This window comes from Chelonoidis abingdonii, chromosome 22 (genome assembly GCF_003597395.2).
Source record: "Chelonoidis abingdonii isolate Lonesome George chromosome 22, CheloAbing_2.0, whole genome shotgun sequence".
NCBI classification, from domain to species: domain Eukaryota; kingdom Metazoa; phylum Chordata; order Testudines; family Testudinidae; genus Chelonoidis; species Chelonoidis abingdonii.
In genome coordinates, this window is record NC_133790.1 from 30,182,948 (window position 1) to 30,204,119 (window position 21,172).

General features: G+C 55.0%; 1 protein-coding gene across 1 annotated transcript in view; it reads right to left on the reverse strand.

Moving 5' to 3' along the window:
- LOC116835627 (uncharacterized) overlaps nucleotides 1-19,700 on the reverse strand; it is a 52,028-nt gene extending 32,328 nt beyond the window's left edge. The window contains exons 1-9 of the mRNA XM_075060096.1: nucleotides 19,691-19,700; nucleotides 18,906-18,986; nucleotides 17,097-17,206; nucleotides 16,305-16,386; nucleotides 11,968-13,254; nucleotides 9,460-9,567; nucleotides 8,874-8,925; nucleotides 7,025-7,202; nucleotides 638-730 (exon numbers count right to left, since the gene is read on the reverse strand). Of these exons, the coding sequence (XP_074916197.1) occupies nucleotides 638-730; nucleotides 7,025-7,202; nucleotides 8,874-8,925; nucleotides 9,460-9,567; nucleotides 11,968-13,254; nucleotides 16,305-16,386; nucleotides 17,097-17,206; nucleotides 18,906-18,986; nucleotides 19,691-19,700 (2,001 nt within the window). The remainder of the gene's footprint in view (nucleotides 1-637; nucleotides 731-7,024; nucleotides 7,203-8,873; nucleotides 8,926-9,459; nucleotides 9,568-11,967; nucleotides 13,255-16,304; nucleotides 16,387-17,096; nucleotides 17,207-18,905; nucleotides 18,987-19,690) is intronic.
- Nucleotides 19,701-21,172: the final 1,472 nt, after the last annotated feature.

Sequence of the window (21,172 nt, forward strand, 5' to 3'; positions counted from 1 at the left end):
AGAGACAGACGTGCTAAGGCTCAGAGAGGTGCGGCTCCAGGAGGTGGAGGGGCCTAACCCCGAGAGAGAGTGGACCCCCGAGAAGGGCTGTCTCACTGAAAGGGGCACCCCCCACGGACCGCACAGGGCCAAGTGTGGGCATGATCTGTGAGTCCGTGACAGCTAGTACCAGTATAACCAGAATAGCTAGACTGGCAAAACTCTCGAGTGTAGATTAGACTCAAGCCCTTGCCAAGTCCTGGCCAGGTGCTTTCTCCAAATCCCATGTGTCCCAAGGCCTCCCTCCCAGTGCTGTCAGCTGTTCCAGGACAAACAATGTGCAAACTCAGTAGGAGCCCCAAGAAGCATGTGGTCGAGGGCTGAGTTTAGCAGGAGACCAGCAAAAGACAGCAGGTCCATGCATGGCTCAGGGTGCTGATCTCGTCTCCTTGCCAGCCCCTTGGTCCCATCAGTAAATCTAACCTCACAAGCCACACCCTGCCTTGCACCAGCAGCAGCCACCACTGCACACGAAGTGCATGTGAACAAGGGTGTGGCACAATGGCTCTGATGGATCCCTGCAGGCAGCTGGTTTGCAGCACTGTGCAGTGTCTCTGCACTGGCTCCTCTCTGCTGGATGGGGTTGCTGGGAAAATACCTTTTTCTGACCCAGGATGTCAGTCAGGGACAAGTCAGCCTTGTGTAGCTGGGATTTCCTCTGCAACAGCCTCTCCTCTTCAGTGCCCAGGTCCTATGCAATGAATCAAACACACAGCTTGCTATGTCTCTGACCTACCCTAGCAGCACTTCCCAGCTCTTCCCCGAGCCCCTTCCAGCAGCTGACACAACCGGCCTCAGCCACCCCAACAGCTTCTCTTATGCAAATAGTGGACAGGTCCTCTTCCCTGAGTTCCCACGTTACTGTCCAACCAAGCTCTGTGTTTGCTGTTGTGCGTGTGCATTAAAGCACAGTTTTTGCATACATGACCATGTGCAAGGGGACAGAATCCAGCCTGTATGGGCAAATGAAGGTTACTTATCTGTAATGGAGAGTTCTTCGAGACATGTGGTCCCTGTCTGTATTCCACGTGGGTGACCATGCGTGCCATGCACCCGAGTCCTGAAACTCTAACAAACAGCATCTGTTGGCCTCTTTTTCTTGTTTTCCTCATGCTCCAGGCTGGGGCATAAGAGGCAGTGTGGGCTGATGCCTCTCCAGTTCCTCTCCATGCCACAAATCCAGCAGGGTTTGAAGCAGAGGGGACGGAGGGCGGACAGTGGAATACAGACAGGTCCACACACCTCGAAGAACTCCCAATTACAAGTAACTTCCCTTTCTTCTTTGAGTGCTGGTCCCTATGCGTATTCCATGTGTGAGTGATTGACAAGCACTATTCAGATGGGAGGAGGTGCAGGGGTGCCAGCAAGGAAGATGCTTGAAGTCCTACAGGTCCCACTGCTGCATCCACAGCGGCAGCCTGAACCAGTACGTAATGTTTTGTGAATGTGCAAATGGAACTCCAGGTAGCTGCTCTGCCATGGTCCAGCAATGGCACTTTCTGCAGTGACACTGTGGAGGCAGCTTGTGCTCTCCTGAAGCGTGCCCTTTGGATGGATATGTGCTAATTGGTAGCACCCAGAGATCCATCTGGAGATTCTCAGAGAGGATTTTGCTTCTCCTCGCAACCTTTCTGCTATGGCAAGAAATAGCCTAGGTGATCTGCTGATAGATTTGGTCCTCTGCTTGTAGAACTGTACAGTGTGTCTGAGTCAAGGGAACGAAGTTTCCTCTCCTCGGCAGAGGAATGGGATTTTGGGAAGACAACAGGTAAGTGGATAGTGTGGTTGACATGGCATTCAGCAATAACCTTGGGGAGGGCATTAGGATCTAGACAGAGATTTTCCTGGTGATGAACAGTGTGATGGGTCTGCCATGAGGGCTCCCCTCTCGCTCAGCCTTCTGGCTGAGGGAATAACCACTAAGAATGCACCTTTCATGGACAGGTGGGCCATGGAGCATGTTACCAAGGATTCAAACAGTGGTCCGATGACTGGTGACAGGCCGAGATTGAGGTCCCATTGAGGGGTAGATTTGATGATTGGCAGAAAGATCCTAACTAGGCCTTTCATTGATGTCACTGCTGTAGAGTGAGTAAAGATGGAATATCCACTTTCTGCCAGAAGGAAGGCACTGATTGTTGCAAGATGGACCTGCAGCAAGCCAATGGAAAGACCTGAGCTCCTCAAAACAGGAGGTGATTTAAAACAACTGGGATCCTTGCAGAATTTCGAGGTAGCACCTTATGCTGAGCTCAGGTAGAAAACTGTCTCCATTTAGCTAAGTAGCAGGTGCTAGTTGAGTCTTTCCTACTTTGAATAAGAACAGCTTGGATGAGTGCTGAGCAAGCATGTTCTAGTTCTAATTTCCACCCAGATACCAGGCCATGAGGTGGACGGGGTCTCAATTGGATGTCTGATTCTGCCTCCTTGCTGAGGAAGGCGATCTGGGAAGGGGCAGATTGTGATAGGAGGACGGGCCAACATCCTCAGGAGCTCCGGAAACCAAAACTGCCTGGGCCAGATGGGTGCTAGGAGAATGTCTCTGGCCTTGTTTTGAAGGATCTCTCGTAAGCCCTGTGGGAACGGAGGAAAGGCACCTCTGGGATTGTGTGTCCATGGCAAATGGAGAGCATTGCCTTGGGGGCTGTGACCCACAGCTCCTGTGAAGCAGTACAAGGAAAGCCTGTTTATTTGGGAGGCGAAGAGATCCCATTGAGATGTTCCCAGAGTGAATATCAGAGCTGTGCATCTCCCACTCATAAGCCGCAGAGAAGTGTCTGCCCAGGTTGTCTGCTAAAGAGTTTTGGGCACTCAGAAGGTACATGGCTTGGATAGGGACGCAGTTTCTGATGCACTTGTTCCAAAGCTTGACTGCTTCTAGGCAAAGGGGGAAAGACCTTGCTCCGCCCAGTCTGTTTATGTAAAAGACTGTGGTGATATTGTCTGACATCACATGGACATGAAGAGATCGAATGAGCAGGAGAAGATACTGCTTCCCAGGCAGACTGCCCTCAGCTGCATAGATTGATGTGGGTTCAGGGACCCTGTTTATAGAGGCTATTCAAATGAGCTCCCCAGCCCATAAAGGATGTGTCGGTTACGATGGCGGAGAGTGACGAAGGGAACACCAACTCTGGCTCAGTCTGGGTTCGACTGCCTGTGAGAGAGGCAATGGCCCTGGCAGGAACAGTAACCCTGGTGTCGATGCACTCCCTGCCTGGTGAGTAGACAGACAGGAGCCCGGCTTGTAGGCAACCTCGCTGAAGCCTGGTGAACGGTGTCACATGGCATAGAAGACAAAGGCACATCCTGACCACAGTCAGATTGCTCATTAGCTGCCACCTGTCCATGGGGAGGAAAGCTCTTGCTGCAAGGAGACCAGTGTTACCATGATCAAGTTTATCCTCTGTGTGGGGGTTACAAGGGACTGTTCTTTGTTCACACGTTTGCTACCAGGGCAAAGCCAAGACACACACCTCATGACTATGCCAGGGGCTAAGCCTCTCGAAGCAGTATCCACTGTGTCCACCACAGCATGAAGGGAATCTTAGCCACTAACACGCCCTCTTCTAAGGGAGGCTGAACCTGGGCTCAGTCATCAGGGGGAAGCTTATCCTTAAAACTGGCCAGGTTGGAGTGATTGGTAAAATCCTATTCGCTAACAAGCCCCGATCGTTAGCAATACAGAATTGCAAGGCAAGGACCTTTCTTCCCAAAAGGTCCAACCTCGTCAAGGCCTTATCAGCAGGGGTGGGTTTAGGATGATGCAATTTTGCTCTCTTCACAGCTGCCTGTAGCACCAGCGAGCTGGATGCTGGGCGGGAGAAAAGAAATTTCACCTTTGGCAGAGACAAAACAGCTTCTCTCGGCGTTTTAGGCATGGGGGCGCGGGAGGCAGGGTTATGCCACACCACTCTGGCTGGCTCCCTGATGGCCTCCTTGCTCAGACCTGTAGGCTGCAAAATAGCCAGGAGCTGGTGTGGGAAGTCCTGGCTTCCTCCGAAGCAGCTCCTGGTACTGCCTATGGTCGTCCAGTGGAGAGGGTGAGGATGAAGTGATGGCTTCATCCAGAAATGAGGACAAGATTCCTGTCAGTACCTGCAAATTTGGGGCTCTGTCCTCCTCCTCGTACTCTGTCGGATCTGGTGAGTGCCGAGTAAGAGAGGTTTGGTAGGATTCATGGACGGATTCAAGGCATCTCCCATAGGGCCTCCAGGGGCCCCAGTATGGCCAAAAGGAGGGATCGACTAGGTGGGGGGACCCCACGGCATCGGGTACCAGTGGTTCCTGAGGAAGTCACATCAGGGAGGATGGGGCTCAGATCTCTGCGAGGAGATGACTGACCAGCCAGAGCATCCAATTTCTCTGAGTCTGAGAACTGCTCTCCCTCCAGTGGTGGAGTGGATGGTACCAGAGGGTATATGCTCCTGCCTGGCAGCTGGAGAGAGGATGGCTCCAGTGACACCGACGCAGGTTTGTCCTCTGGCATAGCAATGTCTCTCAGAAGGACTGGGTCAGTGAGGAGAGGAGACTGGGGATAAGGGAAGAAAATATCCTCTGGTGTAATGTAGATGTCCAGACAACCCGGTGGTCAGGGCCAATGGTTCCAACATGCCCCAGGAAGCTGTAGCCGGGCAGGGTCCTAGGAGGATGGGCCGGCACGGAGGAAGAAACAGGCCCAACACTTCTGGATGGAACTGGCAGGTTTCAGTCCTTGTGATTCACAGCCGGAGCCACCGAAGGTAGCGACAGATCCTTCTTCTGCACTTTACCCTCCAGCCTGGGGGTATTTCATGGTCCTGGACCCATGGGATTGGCATGTGAAGGCTTGTCCAGCCTAGGCGGGCTCGGGAAGGAATCCCTTCTTTTATGGACAGATTTGGGGGATCTGATCATGAGGGAGTCATGAGAGTGCCCCTTAAACTCATGGGAAGCTTGGGAAGAAGAGTCCTGGGTTTAGCAGCTGTAGACTCTGTTCCTAAGCTTGTGCTCAGAGGGGCTCTGTTCATCCAATGGGGCAAGTGTACAGCAGGGTCTCCCTGGCCTGGATCAGAACGAGGCCTCATATAGTGTTTCTTTAATCTAAAATCATGAGCTTGCCATGTTTGGAGCAGAAAAGAGTGACAGATGCTGCACTTTGCAGAATTTGTATCTCACCCAACCAGCAGAGACTGCACTGATGCTCGTCACTCACAGAGAAGGAGTGAGGGCAGGAGACACAGTTCTTGAACCTGGAACCCTGGGCATAGTCCCAGGCTGCAGGGACGAAGTCTCCGGTGTGGGGGGAAAACTACCTACTCTAACTATCCTATAAACTCTAGCTCCACTAACATAAAAACGACAAACTATTTACAAATTGATTGACCAAGTATTAAGACTAAAAGCTGGAGACATCTGTGGACAGAGGCATTTCGACTCAGGCCAAGCGGCAGTGAGAAGGAACTGCAGAGACGTTGGCTCGCGCTGCATCTTGTGCCCTGAGCCGGGGCCACGAGGAGAACCACTATCGGACATGGCTTGTTAGAACTTCCAGACTCGGGCCCACGGCGCACAAACACCCTGTGATGAAGTGGGGGGTTTCCTTGGGGTTTTCTGTGTTTTCCAGTGGGTTGCATGCGCAGGGGATGGGACTCAGTGTCCCTGGGTGTTACTGGTTTAATGAGGAGAGGGGAGAGGGAGTTCGTTGTTACAGAGAACCGGAGAGAGACTTGGGACCCTGGCCGGTGGACTAGAGGATGGAGACCCCAGTGATTGGTGACCTGGTGACCCACAGACCCAGCTCAGAAGACACAGCTGGTTCTGGCCAGTGGGAGGACAATGGGCTGTGGAGGGAGGACCCCGATGATGACCTGACTAGCTGGTTCCAGGCAGAGGGGCCAGAGGAGGGCTGAGAGGAGATGAGACCCAGGACTTGCTGTTTACTACCCTGTTTCCCTGGAGAGAGGACAATGGACGGAGGCGGGGCTTGGGTCGGGGGAACTTTGGGCTGGAGAGGGGGAGCAGGCAGAGCCCACCTGGATGCAGGGAGACTGGGATATGCTGTGCTGAGAGAGGCCAGGCCTGAGGCCCTGAAAGTTTCCAGTGCTGTGTTCAACTCTCAATAAACCCTCCTGTTTTACGTTGGCTGAGAGTCACTTCAGGCTAGAGAGCACGGTTGCATCAACCCCTTCGGGGGTGAAGAGGCTCAGGGAGTCCAGAGCGCATGGACTCCCTGAGGGGGCCCACGACAGAGACAGACGTGCTAAGGCTCAGAGAGGTGCAGCTCCAGGAGGTAGAGGGGCCTGACCCCAAGAGAGAGTGGACCCCCGAGAAGGGCTGTCGCCCTGAAAGGGGCACCCCCCACGGACCGCACGGGGCCAAGAGTGGGCACGATCTGTGAGTCCGTGACACACCCCCATGTGGGATACACACACGGACCGGCTCTAGCACCAGCATTTCCCATCTTTGGAGCGCTGAATTCTGCAGCCTTGACCGCGTTCTTCCCATGCAGTTACTTTGGGTGGAATAATACTTAGCTCTGACATAACCCCAAAGGCTCCAGTGTTATAAAAGGGTGGGCAGCATGTTATCCTCATTGTAAACTAAAGGTCAGCGGGGTTAAGTAACTCGCCCAAGGCCATGTGGGGAAGAAGTGTCAGGAGTGGGACTGGAAGGCAGTCACCAGATCCCCAGCACCCTGCTCTTACTGCTGGACAACACTGCTACTGCCATGGTACAGGAGACAGGATTGCTATACTGTGCTTCTGGGGTTTCCTACATTGCTGGTGGGGTCGCTGCGTTTGCCTGGGTTTCTAGAATAGTGCGCAGCTCCATGCGCTGCTAGGGTCTCATGCAAGAGCTGCCTTGGAACAATTCTCTGCACTTAACTGGTGTCAATTTCAGGCAACTCTGCTACCTGCCCCAGTCCCCACCTTGCAGCCCTATTTGCAGTGCAGCCACCATCCCAACACTCCTGGGAGAATCGCCCTCTGCCACAGGACAGCACCTGGTGCTCCGTGCAGGCTTCCTTCCTGGTACCCTCCCAGCTGGACTCTGCCCTGTGTGGCATTGAGCTCCACCTCGCAGGGCTGCTGCTCCTCCAGTCGGCGCTGCCACGAGACGACAGGAACTCTTCCTCCGCCTCCTCCTCTTCATCAGTAACTGCACTGCTGGAGCCCAGGCACCTGTAAAAGCAGCAGCAGCTAATGCAGGGCAGATAGGCCAACCCTTCTTCGTGCCCATCCTCCAAGTGCATGGTGTTGGCAGGCTCTGTCCTCCAAGGGCAAGTGGAGGTGCCAGTGTCCTGTGCCTCAACTAAGGATCAACGCAAGGGGGAGTGTTCCGCCTGAGAGAACTGCAGCCGGCAGGGGGACGGTCAAAATGGCCCAGAGCTGCTGATACGGAACTGGAAGGGACGGTGTCTAGGACTGAAAGCTGGGGGAACCCACTCTGCATGAGCCAGTGGGATGACACTGCATTAGCTGGGAGACCTGGATGTAGGCTTGTGTCAGCAGCTCTTGACCATTTCAGAATTCACATCTCAGCTGGTGGCTCCCTGGAGCAGCTGAGTCGCCCCGGCCTGCTCAGACCAGGTTGTGGCTTTCAAAAAAACAACAACCCAAAAATGCAAGAGACTAACTGCAAGGTGCAGCGGAGCCAAGACAGAATCCTGGTTTCCCAACCCTCTGCACTAATCACTACATCATCTGGCTCCAATGCAGTCTCCCTGCCACTGCTGGAGGTCAGGATGAGCAGAGACATGCAGGATAAATGATGTGGAAAAAGGGTGAACAGTGAGGTGGCAAAATTTGCAGACAATACAAAATTACTCAAGATAATTAAGTCCAAAACAGACTGTGAATAGTTACAAAGGGATCTCACAAACCTGAGTGACTGGGCAACAAAATGGCAGATGAAATTCAATGTTGATTGTAATGCACATTGGAAAACATAATCCCAACTATACATATAAAATAATGGAGTCTAAATTAGCTGTTACCAGTCAGGTGAGAGATCTTGGAGTCACTGTGGATAGTTCTCTATTCAGTGTGCAGCAGCAGTCAAAAAAGCCAACAGAATATTGGGACTCATTAGGAGAGGGACAGAGAATACAACAGAAAATCTCATATTGCCTCTATATAAATCCATGGGATGCCCTCACCATGAATGTGTGGAGTTCTGGTCACTCCATCACAGAAAAGTTATATTAGAATTGGAAAAGATTCAGAGAAGGGCAACACAAATGATTAAGGAGGGTGGAACACCTTCCATATGAGGAGAGATTAATAAGACTGGGACTGTTCAGCTTGGAAAAGAGACGACTAAGGGCGGATATGATAGAGGTCTATAAAATCATGATGGGTGTGGAGAAAGTGAATAAGGAAGTGTTATTTACTCCTTCTCGTAACACAAGAACCAGAAGTCACCCAAAGAAATTAACAGGCATCAGGTTTAAAACAAACCAAAGGAAGTGTTTCTTCACGCAACGCACAGTCAACCTGTGGAACACCTTGCCAGAGGATGTTGTGAAGGCAAAGACTATAACAGTGTTCAAAAAAGAACTAGATAAGTTCCCAGGGGCTAGGTCCATCAATAGCTATTAGCCAGTAGGGGTAGGGATGCAACCCCATGTCCCTGAACTTCTGACTGTCAGAAGCACCTGGCATTGGCCAATGTCAGAGCCAGGACACTAGGCTGAGCAATACGGCCGTTCCTGTGTGCCTGTCTGCAGGGTTTGGCGTGGCACTGTGGCAGGTTGCAGTGCCACAGGCAGCGGGAGCCCTGGCGTGAGTCTCCACAGGACTATCACTGCTTGGCATTGCACCAGGGGCCGAGCTGGTCTCATCAGCACTTACCCCAACGAGTCTCTCCGTGGGCAGCGGAGCCCCTTGGTGCTGCAGCCTGGAGCTGTTTGGAGAAGAGAAACATTGTATCTCCACAGCAATAGTAGAGTAGCTCCTAGGAAAGCAACTGCAGCCCAGAGCCAGCAGGAGGAGCTATGGAGCCCTGTGGGGAGGCAGCAGGAGGAACTGTGGGGAGCAGAGAGTCAGCCTGGACTTGGACTCTGAGCCACCCCACTAAGGCAATCGCCCCTAACAGTATGTGGCTAACGCAGCGGGGGGGGGGGGGGCAGCAGCTGGGATCCCAGCAGCAAGGTGTGACTGCTGGGGGCGGGGGGCACAGGGTGCGTTCCGCAGAGAGAACAGAGCAGGCACAAACAGTCACCTGTGGGTGGGACGGGAACAAGAGGGAGCGGGGCCCACACAGCTGCAAGGGGCAGGTCCATTCCCACACCCCCAAAGCAGCTCCATCACCCTGCAACAGCGAGAGCAGGGCCAGGGGCAGAGAGAGGCTGGTCCGGAGGAGACACAAGGGGGATTCACTGTGGACACTGACGAGCCCCCTGGGGAATGGCTGTCTGGCTGAGCCCTGGAGCCGTACCTCTCCAGTGGCCAATGGCCTTGCAGAGGTGAACCTGGACTGTCTCCGTCCTCACCGAATCCAGGTCACTGTCGATGGTGACGGTGTCGAAACTGGTGACGGGGACGCCTGAAAGAGGATGAAGGATGGGAGAGATGCCAAACCCAGCTGACCCCAGAGTGAGGGGGGTTTCTCTGCCTTCGTCTTACCAAACTGAACCTGTGATCAGGGGTGACTCCCCTGTTCTCCCAGCCCCAGCCACGATGCAAACCCAGAGGCTCTGTCCTCTCCCAGATCCTGCATTTGTTCCACCTTCCCTGCAGTGACAAGGAGCACAGGCTTCTTCCAGGGTGTGGAACCAGCAGGCAAGGCTGGGACAGGATCACCCATTTTCCAGGAGAGAGGCATATCGATGGGCAGACCCAGGATTGGGGGCAGGACCCAGCACTTTCCCCATGAAGCAGCAGCCAGCTGGCAGCTCCTCTTACCAGCCACATGCTTGTACTTGCAGGGCCCTGGATAGACCTCGTCCCAAGCTGGACTCAGGCTGCTCTGCCTCTCACACCTCTCGGAGACGCCCGCCTCTGGGTCAGGACCTACAGAGAGGGTGAGAACAGGAGCCAGTAGCCAGGGGCTCCTGGAAGGCACATGCACTCCTGCATCCTGGGTTGGGCAGGTGTGTGTGTGCTGGGGGGGGAGCAGAGCTGCTGGTAGCACAGGCCCACCGGCCCCCCAGCAACCAGGGACCAGGCACTCAGCATGAGGAAGAAAAGTGATCAGGAGCAGTCAGCATGGATTCACCAAGGGCAAGTCATGCCTGACCAACCTGATTGCCTTCTCTGATGAGCTAACTGGCTCTGTGGATGAGGGGAAAGCAATGGACATGTTATTCCTTGACTTTAACAAAGCTTTTGATACAATCTCCCACAGTGTTCTTGACAGCAAGTTAAAGAAGTATGGGCTGGAAGAATGGAGTATAAGGTGGATAGAAAGCTGGCTAGATCGTCGGGCTCAATGGGTAGTGATTAATGGCTCCATGTCTAGTTGGCAGTTGGTGTCAAGCGGAGTGCCCCAAGGGTCGGTCCTGGGGCCGGTTTTGTTCAATATCTTCATAAATTGATCTGGAGATGATGTGGACAGGCCCTCAGCAAGTTTGCAGATGACACTAAACTGGAGGAGTGTAGATACGCTGGAGGGTAGGATAGGATATAGAGGGACCTAGACAAATTAGAGGATCGGGCCAAAAGAAATCTGATGAGGTTCAGTAAGGACAAGTGCAGCATCCTGCATTTAGATGGAAGAATTCATGCATTGTTACAGATAGGGACCGAATGGCTAGGCAGCAGTTCTGCAGAAAAGGACTAGGGTTACAGGACGAGAAGCTGGATATGAGTCAACAGAGAGCCCTTGTTGCCAAGAAGGCTAAACAGCATTTTGGGCTGTATAAGTAAGAGCATTGTCAGCAGATCGAGGACGTGATCATCCCTCTATTCAGATTGGTGAGGCCTCATCTGGAGTACTGTGTCAGTTTTGGGCCTCACACTACAAGAGGATGTGGAAAAATTGAAGAGTCCAGTGAAGGGCAACAAAAATGATTAGGGGCTGGAGCACATGATTTATGGGGATAGGCTGAGGAACTGGGATTGTTAATCTGCAGAAGAGAAGAATGAGAGGGGATTTGATAGCTGCTTTCCACTACGAAAGGGGCTTCCAAAGAGGATGGATCTAGCCTGTTCCAGTGGCGGCAGATGACAGAACAAGGACTAATGCGCAAGTTGCAGTGGGGAGTCTAGGTTGGATATTAGGAAACACTATTTCACTAGGAGGGTGGTGAGCATGAATGGGTTCCCTAGGAGGTGGTGGAATCTCCATGCTGAGGTTTAAGCCTGGCTTGACAAAGCCCTGGCTGCGATGATTTAGTTGAGGATTGGTCCTGCTTTGAGCAGGGGGTTGGACTAGATACCTCCTGAGGTCCCTTCCAACCTTGAGATTCTATGATCCTATGCGGCACCAGGCTGAATGTCCAGGCAAATCGGGGGCCAGGAGGAACTCTCCCTTCAGCACTGAGCAGGAAGAGTTCATGGGAATCGGGGGGAGGGGTGCCCCAAGGGGTGGCGCCGTGACCGGGACCTGCCCATCCCCTTTGACCGACTGGCCAGGTACCCAGGGGCTTTGCTGAGCTTGCAAGGTTGCCAGTGATCACTGGGAATGTGACACTCTCCGGGGAGTTTGTCAGAGCCCTAATGAGCCAGGAAGAGTCCACAAGAGCTTCCATCATCTCACCGCAATGGCCAATGCCGCCCCCACTGTGCTGTCACAGCGTCGTTCCTGCCCCCTGTACTGTCACTGCTCCCCCAGGTGCTGATCCCGAGCTTCCCAGCCACGCTGATGCCCTCCTCCCTAGCTCAGCTATGAGCATTTTCTCCCCACATACTCAGTTCCACGGTGACAGGGGCAGAGGGACAAGCCAGCCCTAGTTCTGGAGCCAGCCGACTCCACGGTTCTTTCAGCTCCATTCTCCAGACTTACACAGTGTCAGGCCATGAGCTCCCCTCTCCGCTGGCCCAGCCTGCAGCTCCCAGCTCCACCAGGTTCCCTCCCCGCCTCCGCTAGCCGCAGCATGAGTGATACCCCTTCCAGATGGTCTCTGGGGAATCACTGACCCCTGTTGCAGCAGCTCTGGGGCCTCCCTCTCAGGATCTCCTGGACCAACCCCACCCTGTGTCACCACGCAGCCATCGCTAACCACAGCTGGGGGTGTCTGGGCACTTTCAAGGCTACTAGCCAGCTGTGTTGTGGCACTAAACTCTTGCAAAGCTGAACTCTGATCTCCCAGCTTCTCCGGGGGCAGCCTTTGGTCGGGGCAGGGGGATGCTATTAGCTGGGGGCTCTTCTCCCCTTTGGAGGCCAGGGAAGGGCTGCCGTGGGCTGCTGTGGGTGCGAAGTGAGAGGGACTGTCGGACCAGACGTGTCCATATGCGGTTTGTCTCCTCCTGGACGGATTAGGAGCTATCCTCACAGGCTGGGACTCTCTGGCCCAGGCTCTCGTGCCGGCACCAGCACCCAGAGCTCTGAGTGGCTGGCTGGGACCCAGCTCCTCCACGAGCAATGGGCTGCTGAAAGGTAGGGAGCTTTCCCGGGAGTTCTGGCCCCATCTGGAAGAGCCCTCCAGGGGCCAAGGAACGCTTTCTTCTGAGGTCTCCACCCGCTCAGGCAGAGCTAGTCCAGGAGCCCGGCTTCCCGTGATGCTGGCTTTTCCCATGTCTGTGCTGCTTGGGGTGTCCATGGTGTTGCTCCGGCTCAGCCTGGATATCCTGCCCCCCAGAGACTCCAGGCTCTCTCTCCTGGTCCTAGAGCTCAGGGACTGGGCCCCTTCCATGCTGCTGGACAAAGCCAGGGCTGAGTTCTCTTCTAGCCCCTCCTCAGACCGCTGCAGGATGTGCTGCCTCCTCGCTGTACTGAGCACGAAGCCCTCTGCAGCAGCCCCACACGCTGCCACGGTGGAGCAGAGACCCGCGGGCCTGGCTTTGATTCCCGTGACGTGCCCTTCTTCAGCAAGGTCCCCAGCTGGGAAACCCCCAGCTGGCACATCCCCTTCCTCATCAGAATTCACCAGGGGGTCGACCATGCCTTCCCGAAACCTGGCAGCAAAGTCCTCCGTGCAGATGGAATTTGAGTCACTCTGGTCCCCCAGGGTCTCCGGGGCTTGCTCGGAGCCAAGGAGATGCATCAGCCTCCAGCCATACTCTTCCTTCCGAGAGGGGCTGGCTTCGCCCCAGGAGGTGCCGTCCTGGTTTGCACAGCATCCTTCCATTTCTGCACAGGGAAGGGAAGTAAACAAAGAGCTGTGAGTCGCTCCCCAAACCAGCATTACTGCCAACAAGCCCCATTGGGGGACGCCGAGGGGAAGAGAAGCAGTAGATTGCTCGAAGACACACAGGAAGCCAGAGGCAGGAACAGAACTCAGGTCTCTGGAGTCTCCTGCCACGTCCTACCCATTGGGTCATGCTGCCTCCATCACCTGCCTTCTCTCTGCAGGGGACTGCACCTGCCCACTGCAGGATTCTCACACTTTCCTCTGAAGCATCTGGTGCTGGGCACCAGCAGAGACAGAATGCTGGTCAAGATGGACCTTTGCTCTGATCCTATCTGGATATTCATTTGCTCCTGTTTGCCATTTTAAAGCTTATTTGGCATAGACTCTGTTCTGGCGGGTGGCAAACCATACAATCCTCCTCCCCCGCTTTTTCTTGTTCCTTTCTAGAAGCGTTGCGGTCGCCCACTCATGAGAGCCCATCACCGCAGTGTCTGGGAGCCAAACTACACCTTCCAAGCCGAACCACTTGCTGTTGGCCACCCATGGTTTCCCTGCTCCTTTGTGGAGTGTGTCTTGCACACGTGGGACGGTATTAAGGGAAGGGGCTGGGAAAGCTGGGCACCATAGGCCGGCGTGTGGGAAAGCAGCTTCTGGCTTTGGTTGTCTCCAGTTCTGAGTGCCAGCATGTCAGCCAAAATCCCCTCTGTCACCACCGCATGCATCCCAGCAGCATGGCTGCCATCTTGGAGACCTCCTTGGAATGGTGGAGTCTCCCTCCAGGGACCGTCAACATCACTCGGTCACCTCTAGGGGTCACTATCTGGTAACACAAGCTCCTCCCCGCAACAGGGTCTGTCCCCATAGGGAAGGGCTCGCTATGGGAGGCAGATCAAGGCCCAGGGCTTTGCCACTGGGCCCCTGTAACTGCTCAGCTTTCGTAGCCTGCACAGGACCCATTGCACCCCGAGCCTCCCGTCCAGTCAGCATGTCACGAACATGTATTTCGGCCAATCACGGCCTAGGAATAGCAAAGCAAGAGTTTTATTCCTCTGAAGCTTGTATTCCAACCAATTCTGTTACACCTTTCTCCACAAGCTGCTCCTGCGATTGGCTATTCGCTTCAAAGACCCACTCTCAGTTAACCCCTTAGTTCCACTGTTACACGTGTTACATGGCCACCCCACTGCCAGCAGTGACCCCCTGCTCAGCGACCACCCCTCTCTGCTCCCCCACCAGCACCTCTCCCTGGGTCTGTCTATCCCACTTACACGCACTCCATCTCAACACACTGTTCCAGCGCCCCCGCCTGCCTCTCTTCCCAGCTGCCCCTTCCCTCCCCTCCCCTCCTGAAACAACACAGGGCTGAAGGGGTCAAGAAGCATCCCTGACAAGCACCAGGCTGTCCATGGGCCACATTCGAACATCTGTTGGCTTCAATGGAGTTACACCAGTTCACCCGGCTCTGCATGGAACCTGTGCCCCTTAGCCGAGCCCTTGATCTGCGTGTCAAGGGGAAAACTGAGTGACGGCAGCAATACAGTCCTGCAGAATGTGAACGACAACACAAGTCCTTGCTCCTCCTTCTCCGAGTAGCCCAGCACCCCTGCCAGCCTAGCCAGCGACCCCTCCCCTGCAGACACACCCAGCTGCCCTCCTGGCGATTGCTGTGATGTCACAAGCAGAGGACTGACATCAGGCAGGGAGCAAATGAGACCTATTAAGACACAGATCAGAGAATTATTCAGCCCAATATTATAGAGCCTTTATTTCCCATACAAGACCACAGCTGTTTGGCAGGGCCCTGCCTTGCCACAGAACTGGACTCCAGCAGTGAAGCTTTCATTTAAAAATAAGTTCTGATTGCCAAGAAAACCTTCCAAACATGAACCAAGTGTGACAGGTGCAACTGAGCCTGCCTGAGTCTGCAGAGAGCCTGACACAAGAGCACCAGTAGGTGTGAACTGCCCTAGTTCCTCATGTGGATGAGGTACTACCTCTGAAGTTAATGTCCATTTAAATGATCATTTCATTAACTAGTTCACTACTGATTGTTTTAGCAAAACCAGCTGTCTGATGCAATAACCACAACATCCCCAACTGGCTCCCACACCGATACCTTCCCTGACCTCACGCCCCCTCCTTCGCTGCCAGGACCTCCCTTCCCCAAAAAAGTTGATGATGCAGTTATGTGTTTTCAGTTCAAAATCTTGCAGTGTGCTCAGAATTCAAGATTAGGGGGCAGTTTAAAATAAACTGAATTAGAAAATGGATTAAACTGCAGGGGGGCTGCACTCCTGAGCGCTTCATTCGATTTCAGATTTAATTCACTAGAAACCTCAGTTGCTTTGTTTATCAGAGGCTTGCAGCAAAACTCCCACTCTGTGTATCAGAGGATGGCAAAGTCCACACCTCTTGCGGGAGGATTGCGACTCCGCACATGGGGCCTGGCTGGTGGAGAAGGCAGAACTGCTTCTGGTGAAATGACCCCAGAGCTCAGAGCAAAAGCCTGACCCTTTGCTGAGACTGAAAAACCTTCCTCACGCCAATTCCTTTTCACTTTGCAGCAAACCCTGGACGTGCCTGACTCCAGAGGGGACTGGAAGTAGCAAGATACAGTGCGACAGGCTGTTTGGGCGACATTAGGGCCTGAAACAAAGCAGGAATCTGACCAGAAAGCCCTTCCTGAGATGGGCACAGCCCAGCTCTGCAGCTTCAAGAGGGAGGGGTTTGGAGAAGCACCTGTATTTCTGAGCTGTCTCTGAACAGAGCCTCTGGGCTTCCCCATCAACAGCTGCTCTCTAGCCAGCTTCCCCTTGCTGGGACACCTCACACCAGGAACAAGCTTGTCCTATCACTCACTCACCCTGTCCAGTGCCGAGTCTGACCCTTTGGCCTTCACTCCCATCCCATTTTTACATCTGTTGCCCCAAGTACTCTGCTGTTTTCTGGCCTCTTGGCCCCTCTCCTCGCTTTATGGGGGGGGCCTTTAGTTTTGGGTGGGCCTAAGTCCACCCCCTTCCAGAAACAGGCTGGCCCATTGCTGACTCACCTGCTGTCCAGGAGGCCTTGGGGGAGCATTCCAAGGAGGTGTCTCCATTCGTGTGACCACCTGCGACTCCTGCACCAGGGCCCTGCCACAGCAAAAGGGAAAGAAACAGATAATGGAGCAGCTGCAGGCTACACGTGTCCCTCGCCTGCTTACGCAGCATCCAGAATAGCATGAAACAAACCCATTCGGCACAGATCCACCACACGACAGACACTGCACCTGGGGCAGATGATGGGAGATGTCTGTCCAGACAGAGGTGCTGGCCATTAGGTCCCCTGGCAGGCACCACCTCACACCAGCCAGGTGGCCGTGTCCCAGTCAGGCATCACACACACTAGCCGGGCAGCCAAGTCCCAGGCAGGCACCACCCCTTGCCAGCCAGGTAGCCAGGTCCCCTGGCAGGCACCACCTCACTCCAGCCAGGTGGCCGAGTCCCAGGCAGGCCCCACCCCATCCAAGCCAGGTGGCCAGGTCCCCTCACAGGCACCACACCACACCAGCTGGGCGGCCAGGTCCCGTGGCAGGGATCACTTCACACCAGCTGGGCGGCCAGGTCCCCTGGAAGGCACCACACCAGCTGAGCAGCCTGGTCCCCAGGCAGGCCCCTCCCCAAGCCAGCCAGGTGGCCAGGTCCACTGGAAGGCATCAGCCCACACCAGCCAGCTGCCTGGGTGGTTGGTGCATAAGCTGAATCCTGAGACCAATCCTCCAGACCTGCCACATTTCAGACGCCTCCTCTGACCCACGGCAGAGGCCCCTTCCTCAGGGCTTCCCCCAGCCCCTCCCACGCACCAGCAGCTGGCTGAGCTGAGCGTCGATGGAGTCCAGTAGGCAATCGCATTGGTCCTTTGCCCGGGTGCCTGCAGTCTCAGGACAGGACGGTGGCTCCACTGTCTCCAGATCTGCAGGGGTGGCAGCTTAGTCAGCAGGCCAGATAGGGACAAGCCTTGCAGCCCCGCAGCTTTAATCCCCACTTGTCCTGCAGAGAGAAGCTCACGCCATGGACTCCACCCCCTCAAGCAGGGGAGCTCTTAGGGCTGCCTCTGTCTAGGTGCGTCCACATTTCCAGCTCCTTGAGCAGGTTTTCCTAATAACCAGAGCAGAGTGAACCAGAGATCGGCATGTATCTGCACGTTCTGCACGTCTGTGCGTGTGTGTGCATGCGCCTGCAGAATCAGGCTAGGAGCCACACAACTGGTATCTTAGGAAAGTAAATCTAAGAGGCTAAAGGCTTTTCAGTGAGATGTGGGTATGTGATTTCTCTAGCAGGCAGCCTGCAGCTCCACATTAGCATTACAAGGTTTTCATACAAGCCACTTCAGGCCAGCACATGGAGCAGGAAATCCTGTAGGTTCCCTGATTGGTTTTCCCGTGCAGATGGAGTTTTCTTTACTTATTTATAGGCCTCCTGCTAGCTTGGGATTTGAACATTTTCAACTGTATGCAGAAACTGCCAGACCTTCCCTTCCACCACATCCCTTTCTCAGTGCCCTCGGCTTCCCCCTTTCTCTGCATCGGCTCAGCCGTAAATTGCTGGGAAGGGTGTTGCCTTCTGCTGCACAAGCAGCAGGGGTGGCTCACCCGCTGCGATTTGCAGCAGGACTTCTGGGTTCTACTCCCACTTCTCTCACTATATAGGGGATGACAAGAGCATTTGCCCCCCCTCCCACAGCAGTGTGCGGGCTGATGGATTAAAGGGCAGACACACGGCGTCAGATGAAACGCACAGGAGGCTGTGCTGAGCCAATGGGCTGGAGTCACACTGCTCTCCCGCCAGTCCCCCAGACTGTGAGTGTGGGTGTGGGTGTGCACACACCACTCCCTCCCAGCGAGCCATGCAAAATACCATGCGGCTCCAGCTCTGAGATGCCGTCTCGCTGCCTCTGCTCATGAGCTGATGCGGAGACCGTCAGCTCCTCTGCCCCGCTACAGCAGCCAAAGAGACGCAGCAGTGTGTGGCATGTTATAAGGAGTCACCAACGAAATGCTGTGACCTCATGTGAAACCCCTCGGGGAGACTCGGGGATGGGGGCTGCCAGAGAGGTGTCTGCATGTGTATAATTTTAGCCGTGTTTGTGTGCACTTGGAGATGAGCTCTGTGTGTGTACACGTGTGCGTGTGCATGTGTGTCCACGTGCTGGGGGTGAGCTCTGTGCATGTGTGTTCACATCTGTGTGTGTGTGTGCACTGACAGGCAAGCTGTGGTTGTGATGTCAACTGTAATACAATCAAATGAATCCCAAACCCTGTCCCTTTCTTGGTGCTCCCTCGGCTGTGGCATGTGGCCATGTGCCCGCTGTGCTCTGCTCTCAGCTGGATGCTCTGGGAGGGGAGCTTGCTTGGCCGCGTCTGAGCTGGGCTGAGGGTTTCAGGCTCTGGGGCTGCCACCCCGGCACCTTCCACCATCCCCTGAATTCGCTTAAGGAAACAGAGTTAACTGGAGCTGGAAATGTCCATGCCCTGGGCGTCACCCCCCCCCCCCGCCCCCACTGACTGGCCATTGAACAGGGCAGCATCCCTGGCTGGGCACTACCGGGTGTGTGGGAACTCTGTGCTGGCACAAGGAAGATGTAAATCCCCACCCACCGGCCACGCCCTTACCGGATTTGGTGCCCTCCTCCTCCTCCTCCTCCAGGGTGGCTCGGCCCCCTTCCAGCTCCATGTCGGTCACGCTGCCTGGTCCTGGAACACAAAAGCGCAGCAGCAAGTGGGTCACTTTCCCTCCGTGCTGCCCAGGGGCAAGTGTCTCTGGGGCCCTTCCTGCCGCAGCTCACGCAGCTCACTGAGAGCTGCCTGATGCTCTGCAGTGACCAGACTTAGTGCACGTGGGCATGTCACCCTCTATTGGCCACTGAGGGCACATGCCAGCCTGCTGCTAACTCCCACCTGCAGACGTTCCCCCAAGCTCCTGTTAGATGCTTGTGTTTGGTACAGAAGCTCCTGAGTTCACTGCCTGTGACAGCCACGACTAGGGCTGACGAGAAGAGGGGGGAAGCCAGTACAAATTCCCAGGGCCTGGTGGTCCGGAAGGGAGCCTGGGGCCTGGCTTCCCCGCTTCGTTGGCCCTGTTTAGCCGGTCCACCCTTGCTGGGGGGCCTGAAAAAAAATTTTCACCAGGGCCCGAATCCGCTCTCGATGGCCCTGGCCACGACTGTCAGTACGGATACAGCTCTGGTCACCAGCTATGACCTGGGACATTCCAGCTGCCTCTTTCCCAAGACCGGAGGCACAGAAGCCAGAAAAGGGTCACATGCAGCATGTGGCAACATCAGAGGAAATCATTCAAATGTAGGTTTAAGTTCTCAAGAGGAACCAGCAATTGGGGGCTCAACCAGAGACACCTCAAAGCGGGGTTGAGTTTCGCTGAGCGCAGGCTCAGCACTTACTGGAACGCATGCCTGTGTGGGGTGGCTCATGCTGGGCTCCAAAAATCAATGGTCTCTTTTGAACACTTAGGCCATAGCAAACTGAACTAGGACTGTGCAGCGCTGCCCTCTGCTGTATGGACTCAGAACTGTTCACTTGTGTGTCAGCTCCCAAGACGGGTAACAGCTAAGGGAGAGTCTCCACGAGCGCCCCCCCGCAAATTATGAGATTGATTTACAACAGTCATTGTGTGCTTGAAGGGGCATGTCTGTTTAGTTGCCTTTTACAGCCATTTTCAGTTTTTTCTCTGTTGTCAGAAAGGCAAGAAACTGACGTCTTTAAATGAAAGATGAAATTTTTACATCATCACCTGACTCTGGGAGCTGGGGCTTTAAGGAAAACACACGTATCGTGAAAACTGAGAGTTGGTGACACTGCAGGACAGCCTGTCTGCTAGGCAGGAAATGAGGTCTCCACACATAGCGCCAGCTTCTCCCCCGCCCTGCCAGCCCAGACTGTTCCCGCTCACTGAACACCAACAGGCTTCTCAGTGTCAGTATGTCCAGGGCACATGTGGCTGGGCAGGGAGATCTGCCCAGACCTGCCCTGCCCGACAGTGCAGCTCATCCAGCATCTCAGCCTGGCAGAGGCTTCGCCCCAGACTCAAGCGTCCCCGGAGCTAGGTGCTAACTCAGCAGTGGCACCGTGGCCAGGGTGGAGGGGAGCAGAACCTGGTGACAGTATGTCTCTGGCATGCTGCCCGAACAGGCCCCTGTGCAGAGATGCCAAGGAGCAGGCGGCAGCAGGGTGGCAGAACTCATCACATGGCTGGGTTTGAGAAACACACTGTGCCGGGGGAGGGTTTCTAATGGACACTGCACAGGGGGCAGGTGGACTCAGCCCAGCATTGAGGGCTGCCCAGGACGCCTTATGGGGCCCTGTTAGCACAGCAGCTGCAACCCCTTTAGCAGTGGAGACTGATGGGCACTGGGGAGGAAAGCGCAGGCCGGGAGGAAGCCAGTACCCTCCGGACATGGAGCCGATAACTGTCCATGTCCAACCAGCACATGGGGGCTGGAGAGCCCTCCTAGGAGGCAGGGCTGGGGCAGGTGCACCACCCAACGGGCAGACACACAGGGCCAGATAGCACCATGTAAATGGCCAGAGCTCCACTGACATCCCCAGAGCTGCACCAATCCCACCTGCACAGGTTGGCCCAGCGCCGTTTTGGCTCCGGGATCAGTAACAACTCTCCATTTTGGTAGCAGGAATGAGACACATCAGCGAATTTATACCCACACAGCTCTGCCAGCCCCTCAGTCCTGACCCACAGCCCCCCCACCAACTCTTCCAGTCCTGGGCTCCCCACACACAGTTCTGCCAGTGCCCCTCAGTCCTGACCCACAGCCTCCCCCATGCCACTCTTCCAGTCCTGGGCTCCCCACACACAGCTCTGCCAGTCCCTCAGTCCTGACCCACAGCCCCCCCCACGCCACTCTTCC